Genomic DNA, 13750 nt, shown 5'->3' on the forward strand with positions numbered 1-13750 from the left:
TTTTTTTTTTGGTTTTTCGAGACAGGATTTCTCTGTGTAGCCCTGGCTGTCCTGGAACTCACTCTGTAGACCAGGCTGGCCTCGAACTCTCACTCAGAAATCCACCTGCCTCTGCCTCCCAAGTGCTGGGATTAAAGTCGTGAGCCACCACCGCCCGGCTCAGTCAGATCTTTCTTACTCAGCAGAGGAAGGTTGTACAGAATTCAAATTCATCTCCGAATTCATCACCCACCCTAGGGGAACTGGCTGGCCCAGGGGAACATGCTTAGGCTCAGGGCCACGCCCAGCATGACTCTAGTCACCCTCTCATGGTCAAAGCCCTACAAGGGTTCCATCTAGTGTCATCATGTCCACCTGGTCTGGTTAAGACCCCTGGGGCACTCCAACTCTGAGAAAGGACTTCAAGCAAGGCACCCCTTTAACACAGACACGTTTATTGGCAAAACCTATTCCCAAGCACGGCGGTGGGGAAGGTCACTGGCAGAGTGGGCGACAATCCCCACTCTCTTTGGTAATGTTCAAGGAGCAGGCAAGGCAGGAAGGGAGAGGGGTGTGCCCAACGGCATGGTCACATCAGCAGATCCCCACAAGGAGGGCTCTGTGCTCAGCAAATGCTTTCTTAGACTGTGTCGGTCAATCCTCCCAACTCCCTACAAGGTAGGCACGTCATTGTCCTCATTTCTGTGATGAGGAGACAAGCGTCCTGTGGTGAGGTGCTGGGAGGCAGGCATGTGCTTTCAAATCCCCTGAGAATCTCCCACCAGAAGTCTCCCGCTGCCTGGTCACTCAGATTTTCTGTTTCTTTCAAAGTTCCGGTTCTTTCAATTTTTTTTTTTTTTTTTGGTTTTTCGAGATAGGGTTTCTCTTTATAGCCCTGGCTGTCCTGGAACTCACTCTGTAGACCAGGCTGGCCTTGAACTCAGAAATCCTCCTGCCTCTGCCTCCCAAGTGCTGGGATTAAAGGTGTGTGCCACCACCGCCCGGCTTTTTTTTCTTTTTTAATATTATCTTTTTGTAAAAAAAAAATTAGATGTCTATCTATATTTTGAACAAGCCACTATCTCCTACTCCAATGGGTCAAAACTTGCCCCCCCCCCACAAGATTCAGTTTAGCTGGGGTTGGATACGGCAGGGCTCTCATGGGGGCTGAGTGTATGAGCAAAACTGAGGCGCAGAAAAAAGCACTTAGAAAATACACAGTCAATAAATTACAACCCTCCCACCCTCCCATTACCCCCACCCAAGTCCAGAGCAGACATAGGTATTAGCCTCACCCCACAGGAGGAGCTTGAACCAATTCCCTCTGTGTCCACTAAGTCTAGGGCCTTTAGTAGGTGGCTATGGAGTGAATGAATGAATGAATGAATGAATGAATGAATGAATACCTGGTGGGAGAGAGCAAGTACTTAGGAATCTAAGCTCCAGTCTCTCACCTGTACCTTACTCTTAATAGGATGACTCTGGAATCAGAGAAGGGCGTCTTGGGGCGGGGCTGGGACAGAAAATGGAAGGGAGTCATTAGGGGTATTTCTGCACAGGGCATGGTGGGAAGATGGAAGTCAGAGCTGCGGCCTCCAGGCCAGGAGGCTTAGGTCCCTGCTGTGTGGCCCAGGGGCTGTGTGATCTGGGCAGGCTCTAAAAACAATGAAGGCTGTAATGGTTCTTATATATTTGCTCTTGGTCCTCAGTAGCCATGTGGTAACACAGGCATTTTTACCAATGCATACATTTTATAGAGTAGGAAGCAGAGGCCAGAGAGGTCAAGAGACTTACATAAGGCCACACAGCCAGCAGGAACTTGAAAAGTGTCCTCCGTCTCTCCCCTTTGCTATTTATAACTGGGCCATGAAAGGAGGATATGCAGACCTAACTTTTCCAGCATGGGACCCGTACAGTCGCAAGAGACTGTGACCCCAAATCCCTGATATAGCTTCTGGTCATCTCCAGCCAGAGAATCCAGTGTACCTAAGATAGAGGGTTTCCTTGACAACCCCTCCTTCCCCACCCACAGCCATGACACACCCATGAAGGTCTTCCTGGGAGGATGGAAAAGTGCAGTGGTTGGGGGCCTGGGCCTGCCCCTCACACAGGCATGGGCACTTCGTCATACTCATCCAGCCCTTCCTCCTCGTCAAAGGTCACTTTGGCATCATCACCATCCAGCTAGAGGGGTGGGAGGGAAAAGGATGAGAGACCAGGACAGGATGAGCCCTTTGAGGGGCTTGGGGCACCTCTCGAGTTAGGAACCAGCCTGGACAAGCCCTGTGCTGTCCCTAGAGTATAGGCTTGGTCTAGGTGCGTGGTTTACAAAGGGGAAGGTGGCCCCTGAGGGTCTGGTGAGGAGAACCTGCGAAAAGGTAGGCGGGGCTTCCCCTCACCATGGTAGCCCCTGACCGAATGTCCCAAATAACTTGGACGATGATACAACTAACTGCTCAGCAGCTCGTGTGGGACACACCGTGTGCTCCTTAGAAGGCTTTCAGCCTGTCATGATTCCTCCCTGCACTGGGGGGCCATAGGGAAATGAGGTCGCTTGTTCCAGATCATATGCTTGGACACGGCAGACGGAGACAGAGACAAAGGCCCTGGATACAGAATTTTTTTTTCTTCTTAAGATGGCATCTTATGTAACTCAGGCTGGCTTTGAACCATGTGGCCAAGGATGACCTAGAATTTCTGATTCCCTTGCCTCTACCTCCCTAGTGCTGGAATTATAAGCATGTACCTCTATATACAGTTTATGGGGTGCTGGGAATTGAATCCAGGACCCTGTGCTCTGGAAGCAAGTGTTCTACCAACGGAACTACATCTATTCCTAAACCCACGCCTATCCACCTCACTCTGCCGTCTCCCCGTCTCCCCAGCTCCAAGACGCACGATTCGCGTTACCGGACCTTCCTCCCACCCAGGGTCCCCGCTACTTACACACTGGAGTTCCAGTTCTCTGAAGATGAGCGGCAGAAGGAGACGGCGCAGAGGCACGGTGAGGATGAGGACGAAGGGCAGGGCCAGCGAGGCGGGAGTGGACTTCACCACCCACAGCACCGCCAGGCAGATGATCTGGATGCCCGTGAAGAGGTGCATACGCCAGGTCTTCACCTGTGGGGGAGCCCGGGTCAGTGTCTGCCCTGTTCTGACACCCTTCCCCCACCCCAGCTAGACAGCTGCAAAGTCGAGTACCCTCTTGACAAAGGGCACATCCGGGTGGTACTTGGGAGGCTTGAACATGAGCAAGATGCGATCGAAGAGCTGGATGCCACTGAGGGATGTGACTCCCATGTACAGGAAGATGCCGAACAGCACAGCCAGGGGAATGCGGGACAGGATAGGTTCCATGAGGATGGACAGTCCTGTGAGGAGAGACACGCTCTTAGTTCAGATCACCCAGGGTTCAGCACCAATGGGGCTTTGCTCATACTTGGGGCCAAGCATGAAACCATAAGTGCCATGTGGCCCTTTCCTGCATCATCTGTGTATCGGCTCAGAGGGGAACAACCTGGAAGGTTATCTTTCTAAGGAGTCAAACCCCTCCCTGCCTTACACCCACTACCTAGTTGGGGCCATGGATGATTCTCAGAGGAACCTGTGTTTCTCCTCACTCCAGGATGCCTCCATTATCCTTTATGGAAAGGAAGAAAAGTGGAGAGAAGGAAGGGGGAACTTTAGACCGCTCCATCAGGGATTACAACCCTGCTCTCCCAGCTGGACTCAGCTTCTCGGACACCCTACCGAGCCCAGGGACTCTCTGCCACCCCTTAGACCGAAGCATGCTATCAACCTTAGAGGCACCAATCCAGAAAAAAATCTCAGAGATTTAATAAATCCTCTAACTGTGCAGATGGGGAAACTGAGGCCTGAGGCAGGGCAGGGCAACCCCCCACAGTTTCTTACATTCCTCTTGGCTAAGCATGTGGAGGTAGGATCTGACTTGGAAAGAGCCCAACAGTGCAGCCGTCCTGCCCTGAACAAATGCCCATCACAGTATCCCAGGGCCCTGTGCTTCCTCACTTCTGCTAGATCCCCTCCTGTGAGGAACTAGTGCTGGGGACGCTTGAGCAACTGGCGGATAGGGACCTAGATGCTGGATAGACCACATGGGAGCCTCATGCCCCAACTCCAAGAGAAAGAGTCAGAGTTGGGCGGGGGAGATAGTGGAGGTGGGATTTCTGAGTGGGAAGAGCCCCCATCCCAAGAACAAGGGCCAGAAAAGAGTGGAGCAGGGCAGAGGGGCATGGCTAACCCCACTTACCCACGAGCACAGAGACCAGGAGCCCGCTGATCCGCTGTTCCTTGACCTCTTGGATCTGGGCTGCAGCCCCTGGACCACTGGCCTTCCCCATGACTGTGAGGGCATTGGCGTGGGTAACAGAACGCACAGTCGTGGCACTGAGCCAAGGCATCCCAAAGAGGGCAGCCACCCCACCCATGCCAACGACCAGAAGCAAGTCCAGATGGAAGCCGGAGCCCTTGATCATCTTCCGCTCTGGTTTACTGACAATCAGCCTGAGAGGGGAAGGGAAGTCTGGTGAGCTGGGCCCTCCCTGTGAGCTCCTCTTTCTTTCCCCACACCAGTCCCTCTGGGTCTCTTTTTGCTTTCTGTTCTCATTTTCCTTTGAGTTCCTGGCTCCCTCCCTCTGGCTGTTTGAGAATTCAGATTCTGAGGGCTAGCTGTCTTGGAAACACCTCAGGCCTCAGGTGTTCCTGCCTAAATCCTGGAACTTCAGCTTCAGGGAGCTTTGACTGTTCAGCGCCCCTCAGCGCCCTCTCCCTCAACCACCCGGCTGTTCAGGCCTGTCTCACCATCCAGCAGTGGAGTTTACAGCTCCCAGTTTACAAGGTCTTCAAATGATGCCACCCCAGGGGCCACAAAACTCAGACCTGCCTCTGATGCCCCATCACTCCCATCCCCTGGCAGAGGGCCACTGGCCAGTCTCCTGCTGGCCCAGAGCCTGCTCTCCTCCCTGCCTCCAGCCCTCCCTGGCCAAGCCTCTCTCCTTGCTCTTACGTGGTGATCTGAGACTCAAGGAATATGAGGATGAAGACAAGCAGGGCAGGCAGAACAGAAGCAAACATCATCCACATGGGGAACGTGTCATAAAGACCCATGGGGTGGATGACCCAGCCCCGGGCGGAGGAGTTGGACACTTTGAGGCCGTCAGGCACTGAGAGTTTCTGTGGGAAGAGACAGCTGGTGAGAACCTGGAACCAGATGGCTAGGGAGACATGGAGTCAGGGAAGCCAGGGTCCTGGGGCAGCGAGTTGGGTTGAAGTGGTAAAGGAACTGCTTCACTGGACATTTGCTTTGCCCTGGGTGCTTCTCTAAGCCCTCTCTGTATGTGTCCTCTCATTCCTGATGTTGTGGGCAAACAAAACAATATCAGAGAGATTGTATAGCTTGCCTCATGCTGTACCCCTGGCTGAGCTGTACCCCTGAATCTGCCTGGCTCAATGTGCACCCTCTCCTATGGCCCTGGGCAAAGGAATAAAAAGAGCAAGGTGGCTCAGGCTCTTGCTTGAGTGGAGGGGTCTCGAGGGAATATTGGAAGACCGAGGATGGGGAAGGAATTCTAGCTGGCTTTGAGTTAGGAAAAGCTATTCTGGCAGGGTACAGAGGAGAAGAAGGAAATGAAGGTTACGGTGGCAAGCCAGAGCACAAAGAAGACTCACCTGTGTGTAGGTGCCCTGGACGAAGGAATCTACCAGGACCATTATCAGGATGGAGATGGGGACCCCAAAGTCACCGATGACTCTACGCAGCTGTAAGCAGATAAAGGAACCAGTTGTGTCCATATTCTGTCTTCCATCTGCCTTCTTCCCCATCCTCCATTTACCAGGGACTCTGCTCATCCAGAGAGGTCCATCAAGAGCCAGTGTCTACCTACTCCAGCTATCCCTGCCTTCCTTCTTCCTCTGGCCCTACCCTTCTCCCTCTCCCAACAATTGTCTATCCCTGGTTCTCTGCTGGATCTTGGTGCTGAGTTGAGATGGGTTTGCACGTAACATGGTCCTTGGAAACAGGGGTCTGGGGTGTGAAGGGGAGTCGAGGATACTAAAGAAGCTAGGGTTGGTGAATGTAAGGGCAGGGGTGTACTGACCTTGCCGGGAAAGTAGGTGCTGTTCTTGAACTTTCGTAGCGTCATGGCAAGTAGGAAGGTACCAGCCATGAGCACAAGGGAGAAGAGAGCCGTGTTGGGCACGGGGCCCTGAGGTTTGGGCTTCATCACAACAGGGTCATACCTCTGTTGTAGTGGGTAGTCCTGGAAAATCTGTAACCAACAAAACATTGTGTTCCCTCCCAAGCCTAGGCTGGATCTAGACAGTGTCAGATAAGTTGACTGGGCACTATCAACCAGCTGTCTGGACATCCATCTATCCATCTACTGTCCATAGAACCTACCACCCATAGCCCAATTCATGCATCCATCCATCTGGCCACCTCCCTTCTCATCTGACTTATTAACCTGCTTGGTTGTTGTTGTTTTTTAGGATGAAGAACAAGTTAGTTTGTGTGGGAGTGTGGGAAGGGTCCAAGAAGCAATGAGACTGCATGTGCAGGTATACGCTTCCAGGCGTTGTGTGGACCGTGAGAATTCTGGAGACGGCAGTAAGTAATAAGAAGGTTTATGAAAATGGCTTAAGGAGTTGGTGACAGGAACAGCATTTACCTGGTGTACAAGAGGTTTGAACCCCAGCACAATAAATAAGTAAATAAATAAAATCTCCTTAAAAGATCTACAGAGCCGGGCAGTGGTGGCGCACGCCTTTAACCCCAGCACTTGGGAGGCAAAGGCAGGCGGATTTCTGAGTTCGAGGCTAGCCTGGTCTACAGAGTGAGCTCCAGGACAGCCAGGGCTACACAGAGAAACTTTGTCTCAAAAAAACAAAAACAAAAACAAAACAAAAAGCTCTTCAGAAGACAAAAGAGCCTGCCAATCAACAGAATCAGGACACGCACAGGTCGTCCTTCTTCCATACACAGTCCAGATGTGGAGGTGGGTGGAGCTCTCGGGGGGAGGAGGCAAGCCATGGAGGCAGAGGCCCTGTGGGGTTCTGGAGAGCAAGTGAAGGAAGGGAGGGGCCTAGGGCTTCCAAAGCATCTCCTGCCTCACTGCCATCCCATAGATAGTGCGCACTGTCACACGATGTGCAGTTATAAACATGAATAAGTGTAGACAGAGGTGCCTTCCCTTATACAGTCAGGCCATGAGCATCGAGTCACTCTCAAGCCATTACGGGGTCCCAAGAAACCCAACTGCATAATCCTAGGTGAACCCCGAAACATACATGTGCCCATGTTTATGGTTGTGCATACATAGGTGGAAACATGGCCACAGTCATTCTGTACAGACATGTACGTGGTGACACATTCTCACAGACACACTATACAGGACTGTTAGCATCCACTATGGCCCCACCTTGATCAGTTTGGAGAAAGTCTCATAGATGAAAATGAGGGAGATGAGGAAGGAGAAGATCTCTTGTGTGTAGCGGGAGATGTATTGGACCAGGAAGCTGCCTTCAAAGGCCACCACCAATACTACCAGCAGGATGAGCCAGAAGCCAATCCACGCGCGCCCCACGATATACTCCAGCCTATTGCTTTCACAGAACTGCAGGCAGTGAGACAAACGCAGGTTTAGTGACCTTGTGGGCACTAGGTAGGTGAGTTGGGTAAACTACAGGGTTGGGGGTCAGAGTGGGGCTGGGGCAGTGTTACCGAGAAGAAGGCTTCTTCAAACACCAGCAGGGGTCCTGAGAAGCCGAGCACAAGCAGGGGTTGCGCCCCCAGGAGTGCAAAGAGAATGCCTTGCACTGCTGTGGAGATGAGCAGCTCTGACACCCCCATCAGATTCCGGGTCTTTTCTCCTGTGGGGGAAAAAAGCCACACAAGGATCAAGGTGGAGAGATTACTTCTGGAGGGCAAGAGTAAGTTATGGGGTATGATGTACAGTACAGAGCTTCAGATTGGGTCAGAGGTGAGGAGACAGAGGTCAGCGGGTTAGAGGTGAATGTTCGGGCGGGGGAAGGGGATTGGGGGGAGAGGGGAGAACCATAATTGTCACTGACCCAGGAGGCCACCGAAGGTGACTGCAGGTGACAAGGCAGCAAAGTAGATGAAGATGACAGCAGCCAGCACCTGGGGACTGAGCGCATCGGTGATGTCACTCAGGTAATAAGGATAGCGGCGCCGGATATCACGGACCAGGCCTCCAAAGATCCGGCCTGTGCGCCGTAGAGGGTCGTCTTCGTCACCAGGGCCCCCCTTTCCCCCGTTCAAGTCTGTTGTAGAGGATAGGAAAATGGTCAGAGGGGTTTACCCACCCGGACAAATGTCTGAGGGGAAAGGAGCAGTGTACTGGAGTCCAGGGGCCCATGGGAGATCAGGAAACCTTGTCTGTGTACCTAGAGCCTTGTACAAGTTGGGATCTGGCTTGGTGGGGCTGGGCAGGTACCGCCTCCTAAGCAGCTCCTTCTGCACGGGCACCAGGTTGAGCAGAGCTTGCTCTGAAGGGGCGTCTGTGGGCGGCAGCACCAGGCTACAGTCCAAAAAGCTCTCCAGGGAGCTCACCAGCTCCCCTCGGCTATGCGCCAGGGAGGCGGTAATGCGGAACACCTATGGGCAGGAGAAAGATCAGGAACACTTAGACTGTAGAGAAAAGGTCCCGGGGACCAGGGCAACCTAGTGGTGCCTGCCTGTAGTCTTAGCACTCAGGAGGTGGAGATAGGAGGACTGCCTTAAGTTTGAAGAAAAAAAAAAAAAAAAACCCGGGCGGTGGTGGTGTGCACGCCTTTAATCCCAGCACTTGGGAGGCAGTGGCAGGTAGATTTCTGATTTCGAGGCTAGCCTGGTCTACAGAGTGAGCTCCAGGACAGCCAGGGCTATACAGAGAAACCTGTCTCGAAAAACAACAACAACAACAACAACAACAACAACAACAACAAAAGTTTGAAGCTATCCTGGGCTACATAGAGTTCCAGGTCAGCCAGAGGTACATGGTAAGACTTTGTCTAAAAATCTTGAAGAGGTGGGAGGAGACCTGACATGTGTAGCCAGGGACCAATCACCAAAGCCATGGCTGTTACAGGGTCTCTGGTTCTTTCTGTTTCCTCTGACCTCTAAGGACCAGCTTTGGGGAAAAGCATGCACCCTGGGAGGGATAAAAGGAGCTAACGTATCCCTGGTGGGCTAGGCACACCACACAGCAGATTGGGCCAGCTAGAACCAGGTCAGAGTGGGCTAGGCTGGACCAGCCAGTCCAATCTAAGTCAGGGTAAGACTGGACTGGGCAGGAACAGGTGGAATTCAACTCAATGGATCCAAATAGTGAATCTAAAGTCAAGCCAGTCCACGGGGGTGGCGGGGGAGAAACCTGGTCTCTTCTGCCCTCCCACAAGCTCCCTGGCTAACCATATACCCCACCCCCACTCACTCTTTCTGTCATGAGAGTTGCTGCAGCCCTGCCCAGCTGGGTGTAGTCGACATGTGGAGCCTCGGGTCCCAGCAGAACAAGAAGGAAGCTCACAGGCTCTGGCAACGCCAGGTCCTCCAGCGGCACAGCCTCCTTCAGTCTCACGAAGCCCAGCACAGGCTTCTCCAGAAAATTAGCCCGGCCTGTGGGAAGCACCAGGCGGTGAAGTCAGGCCGCTGGGACTCTTAGTTTATGAATTCAAGGAGGGAGCTGCCCAGGGCCCAAAGTAGGATGCATAGTGGGAGGGGCTCTTACCCACTAGCACCAGTGTGGTTTCTGAATTCGGGGGTATCTTCAGAGTCCCAGATGCTGAGGTTCCTTGTGAGCCTCCCTCTGCCTGTGGAGAGGAAGGGGAGGAAGCTAAGTCTGACCTCACACCGAACCTAGGAGACCTGAGCATCTAGCCCTTCCTTCTCCTGACCCTTCTCACTTCCAACCTTGTCCTAACCGCACCTGTCCACAGTACAGCTGGGTCTCCAGCGACGGCTGCTGCGGAAGCAGAGGTTCAGAAGGGCCCCCAGAGCGGGTCAGGATGGCAGGCTTCACTCCCTCCAGATCCTTTAGGTCCTCAGCACGGCTGTGGAACACACAGGTGACATGGGCCGAGTCAACCATTTTGGACTGACTTTCCCGTGAAAGAAATGGGCAGGAGGGGCAAAGGTGAGCACTAAGTGAAGCTTCCCAGTGACCAAACTAGGGAGACCCTGGAGAAGGAAGATCAATCTCCTCTTAAAGGACAGTGTGGATGGAAGACAGGTGGCCCCTGTCCAGGATGTTTAGGTGGGAGAAAAAAAATGGACGGGAGAAAGGGCCTCAAGATCATGTTCTGTAAGTGCGAACTTGACATCTCGGGCTCCATTTGGGGATGTCAGACAGCTATGGGAACCATGGTGGAGGAAGATTAGTTCTCTTGCCTGGTGGGGTGGGGTCCATTTCGAGATGAGGGAGGGTAGGGAGACCTTGGGGCAGGGGAGCTAGGGAGGAACCCATGGGTGTGAAGCCCAGGTCCTGGCAGGCAAAGCACCTGTGTTTGAGTAGCAAGGCCCGGAGCAGCTCGTCTCGGTCCTGAGGCCGAATCTGATCTTCATAGATGAAGCTGTCTAGAAGCTTATTGGCCACCCCAGCCAGGGATGTCTCTTCCAGATCCAGAAGGAAGGTGCCTGGAGACAGTGGGGTGGTAAGCTGAGTAGTTGCTCCAGAGAGCCAACTATGCAGTAGCCACAGGGGGCCCAGAAGGACTCACCTTTTGAGAAGATCTTCTGTAGTTCTAGAAGGCTCCAGAAGGTCAGGTAAGATAGATGTGGCCGACCCCACACACCATCCTCTTGAAGGTTTTCCTCCAGTCCTATCCAGTGTGCTGCCTCTACCCACTGTAGTTCCTGGTTCCTCCCGTCCATCATCAGTTCCTGCAGCTCCACGTAGACCTGAGGCCCATGACCAGAATTAGTCCCTCAAGCCACGGGCAAGCCGGAAGAGAAGAGTGGGAGCCTGGATCCTGAGGTACTCAGCTCTAAGCTAGACGTAGAAAAGGCTCTGGGTTCCGGCAGGTTCAGGACAGGCCTCCTGCTCAGAGCGTGGGGAGATATGCAGGGTCCTGTGGGTCTGGCCCACTCCCCTGGCTCCATATGTATCCTCCCCAGCAGGCCATTATCATCTTTCAGAAGAGGCAAGGACCTCTGGATCATGAGGGGCCTCGAGCAGTCACTTGGCCAGAAAACTGAGGCCTGGTGACCGAGGCTGAAGAGACTTGGGAAGCCACTGGGTCAATCTCCCATCTCCAAGACTATTGAGGGACACGGCTCATACTGTGCTGGGCCAGGTGGTTACTCTTGGTCGCAGCTTAGGGATCCAATTCCCAAACTAGCTAGGCAGTCTGGCACTCACTGGGGACTTAGATGCTGGGAGAGGGGAGTGTGAACTTGCTTCTATACATGCCTAGTGGGTATCCAGCCCAGCCAAGCCTGAAAGCCCTGGCTTAGTCCTCAGCAGTACCATCCAGGAAACTCAGCCAGAGCCCATTTCTCTGTTAGTGAGCGCCCCTTTTCCTTCACTGATGTCCCAGGATGTTCCCTCCAGCTGCTTGTCTGTGCCTGGGTATCTCCTCCAGCTATCCCTTCCTATGGTACACAATGGATCTCAAGGCAACTCCAGAAAGAGGATGGATCTGAGTCCTCACCTGACCGGAGCTGGGGTGCGATGTGGAGGTACTGGTGGGGACGTAGTCTGTGGCTTCTTGCCCTGTGGGAAGAGCTGAAGACCCAACTGCCAGTTAGCATTGCCTGCGATGTGGCCCTTCACTCAGGCCCTACCAGACTACTATCAGAAGTATCAGAAGACTACTATCAGGAGTCTCAAGAAGCCAGACCCACTCCTTCCACAGCCCCTGGGCTGAGACCTCTGCCCAGCCCCACAGCCATGCCTATTCTGGGCCTAACTTGGGTCTGTCGCCACTCTCCACCTGAACTTTATTGAGGAACCTGGAATTCATTGTGATCTAGGCCCCCAGCCCAACCCCTCCTCTGAGATAAGAAGAGAGAGCCCCGAGTCCCAGTGTTCGAAACCATCCCAGCATCCCCTCCCATCCCTGCTGTATCTCCTTTCTTCTCCCCACCAGCTGGTAGCCTCTTACCACACACCAGTCAGATTGGGTGAGTCCCTTATATCCTCTAATATCCCCCAACCCCAACCCTCATTTCCCAAGGGGGCCTCTTAACTTCACATCTAATCACTAACACTTAAGCCCTGTTGACAGTAAACAGGTCCCCACTTCAAGCTCCCCGATCTAAGACCTTGGGCAGGACGAGGAAGGTAGTATGGACTCTTGGGGTCCCTGCTCCAGGGATCCCCACAGCTTTCCCCCATTTCTTAGCATCTCCAGCTGTCTAGACAGGATGATCCAAAAACAGGCCTGCTGCTTGGCCTCAATGATGATATGGGACAGAAAGGATAACAGCTGGGTCTGTGCCCTTGTCCTAGACATACCTGGCTGCCCTGTCACATGTGAAAAGGGCCCAGCCCCACCCCCCAGTCACCTCCTGTGATCATTTCAAACAAAACACTGTTTATCCTTCAATCAACCAGGATTGTGGGGAGAACTTGCCCCAGGGCTGGGACTGGAGCTGTGGAGAAGGGAAAGACTGGGTCCCTACTGTCCCTATGGGGACCCAGCAGCTCCTCTGGTAGAGGCAGAAGGCATGGCATGGGTCTCACCTTCTGGCTCCTGCATCTCGGTCACAGGAATGTCTAGGTCTGTATATGCTATCTGTTCTATTATGTGCTCAAGTTCTTCTTCGCTGTCATGAGCTGGAATCTCCAGTACTTCCTCATGGTCCTGTGGGGAAAGGCCATCAAGGGTGGATTAAGTGGCTTCTCAAGTCCCCTGAGAAGAAGCCCAGAGTGGCTCCCAGAGCCCGAGGCAGGAACCCTGCATGGATCAGGGGACACTTACCTGCATGTCCCCCATGATGCTGTCCTCAGTGTCCAGTTGTCCTCTTCTCTCTGGACCCCCAGCATAACCTGCACCTAAGGTCCCTGGAAGAGCGGTGCAGACTGGATGAGGCACAGTAATGTCACATATATCAACTGGTCTCCTATTGCTTCTGGGTCCCCCTAAAGGAGCTAACTTTTACTACCAGAAGAGCCCTGGGGACGTGAGATGGATCAGATGGTGGCAGTGGCCATGGAGGAAGGATCGGAGTTTGTAGGTGTATAGGCATGTGGCCGGGGCTGGGGGACAGGAGACAGTATGGCTGAATTCTCCTTAGTGTGTTTGGGGTGAGTGGTCAAATAGTGTCTAACTCCATCCTTTATCCATCAGGCCTTAACTAACTTCTCTTTCTGAGCCCTGAGGACTCAGCCAACTCCCAGGACATGACCTACACCCTCTTGAGGGAACCTGGCTCCCCTGAAAGTCTCCATAACACAGCCTCTTCTCCTAGAGATGGCTGCTTCTGCCTAGACAACAGGTTGCAGAGTCCGACCTTGGGAGTGGCTCACAGATCCTGAAGGACATGAGCCTGTGTCCTCTCCATCTCATCCCTACCTCTCAGGCTTGCGTTCTTCTTGGTCTATTGGCTTCCTTCCAGTTCCTAGAACTCACCAAGACCTTGCCTACTCCAGGGCCTTTGCACTCTCAGTGTCTCCTTCTGGGTGCACCTCTTGTCAACAGCTCAGCCCCTCTCTGACCTTGGTTCCAGTATCACCCTTTCACAGGTCTTCCTTAACCACCCTGACAGTCGCTGACCCAGTCCAGTGTGGTTTCTTAACTGACTTGTGTGCGA

At 53.3% G+C, this 13750-nt stretch overlaps 1 protein-coding gene across 1 annotated transcript; it reads right to left on the reverse strand.

Moving 5' to 3' along the window:
* Nucleotides 1-2082: 2082 nt before the first annotated feature.
* Slc4a1 (solute carrier family 4 member 1 (Diego blood group)) lies at nt 2083-12933 on the reverse strand. The gene is made up of 19 exons (XM_028780623.1): nt 12919-12933; nt 12681-12801; nt 11647-11720; nt 10714-10894; nt 10495-10630; nt 9924-10047; nt 9726-9807; nt 9432-9613; nt 8404-8614; nt 8068-8280; nt 7718-7866; nt 7416-7610; nt 6096-6266; nt 5668-5757; nt 5006-5172; nt 4250-4503; nt 3181-3350; nt 2926-3099; nt 2083-2163 (listed from the first exon to the last, which is right to left on the reverse strand). The coding sequence occupies exons 1-19, from the start codon at nt 12931-12933 to the stop codon at nt 2083-2085; spliced, it is 2790 nt and encodes a 929-aa protein (XP_028636456.1).
* Nucleotides 12934-13750: the final 817 nt, after the last annotated feature.

The sequence above is a fragment of the Grammomys surdaster genome, unplaced genomic scaffold (genome assembly GCF_004785775.1).
Source record: "Grammomys surdaster isolate TR1022 unplaced genomic scaffold, NIH_TR_1.0 371, whole genome shotgun sequence".
NCBI classification, from domain to species: domain Eukaryota; kingdom Metazoa; phylum Chordata; class Mammalia; order Rodentia; family Muridae; genus Grammomys; species Grammomys surdaster.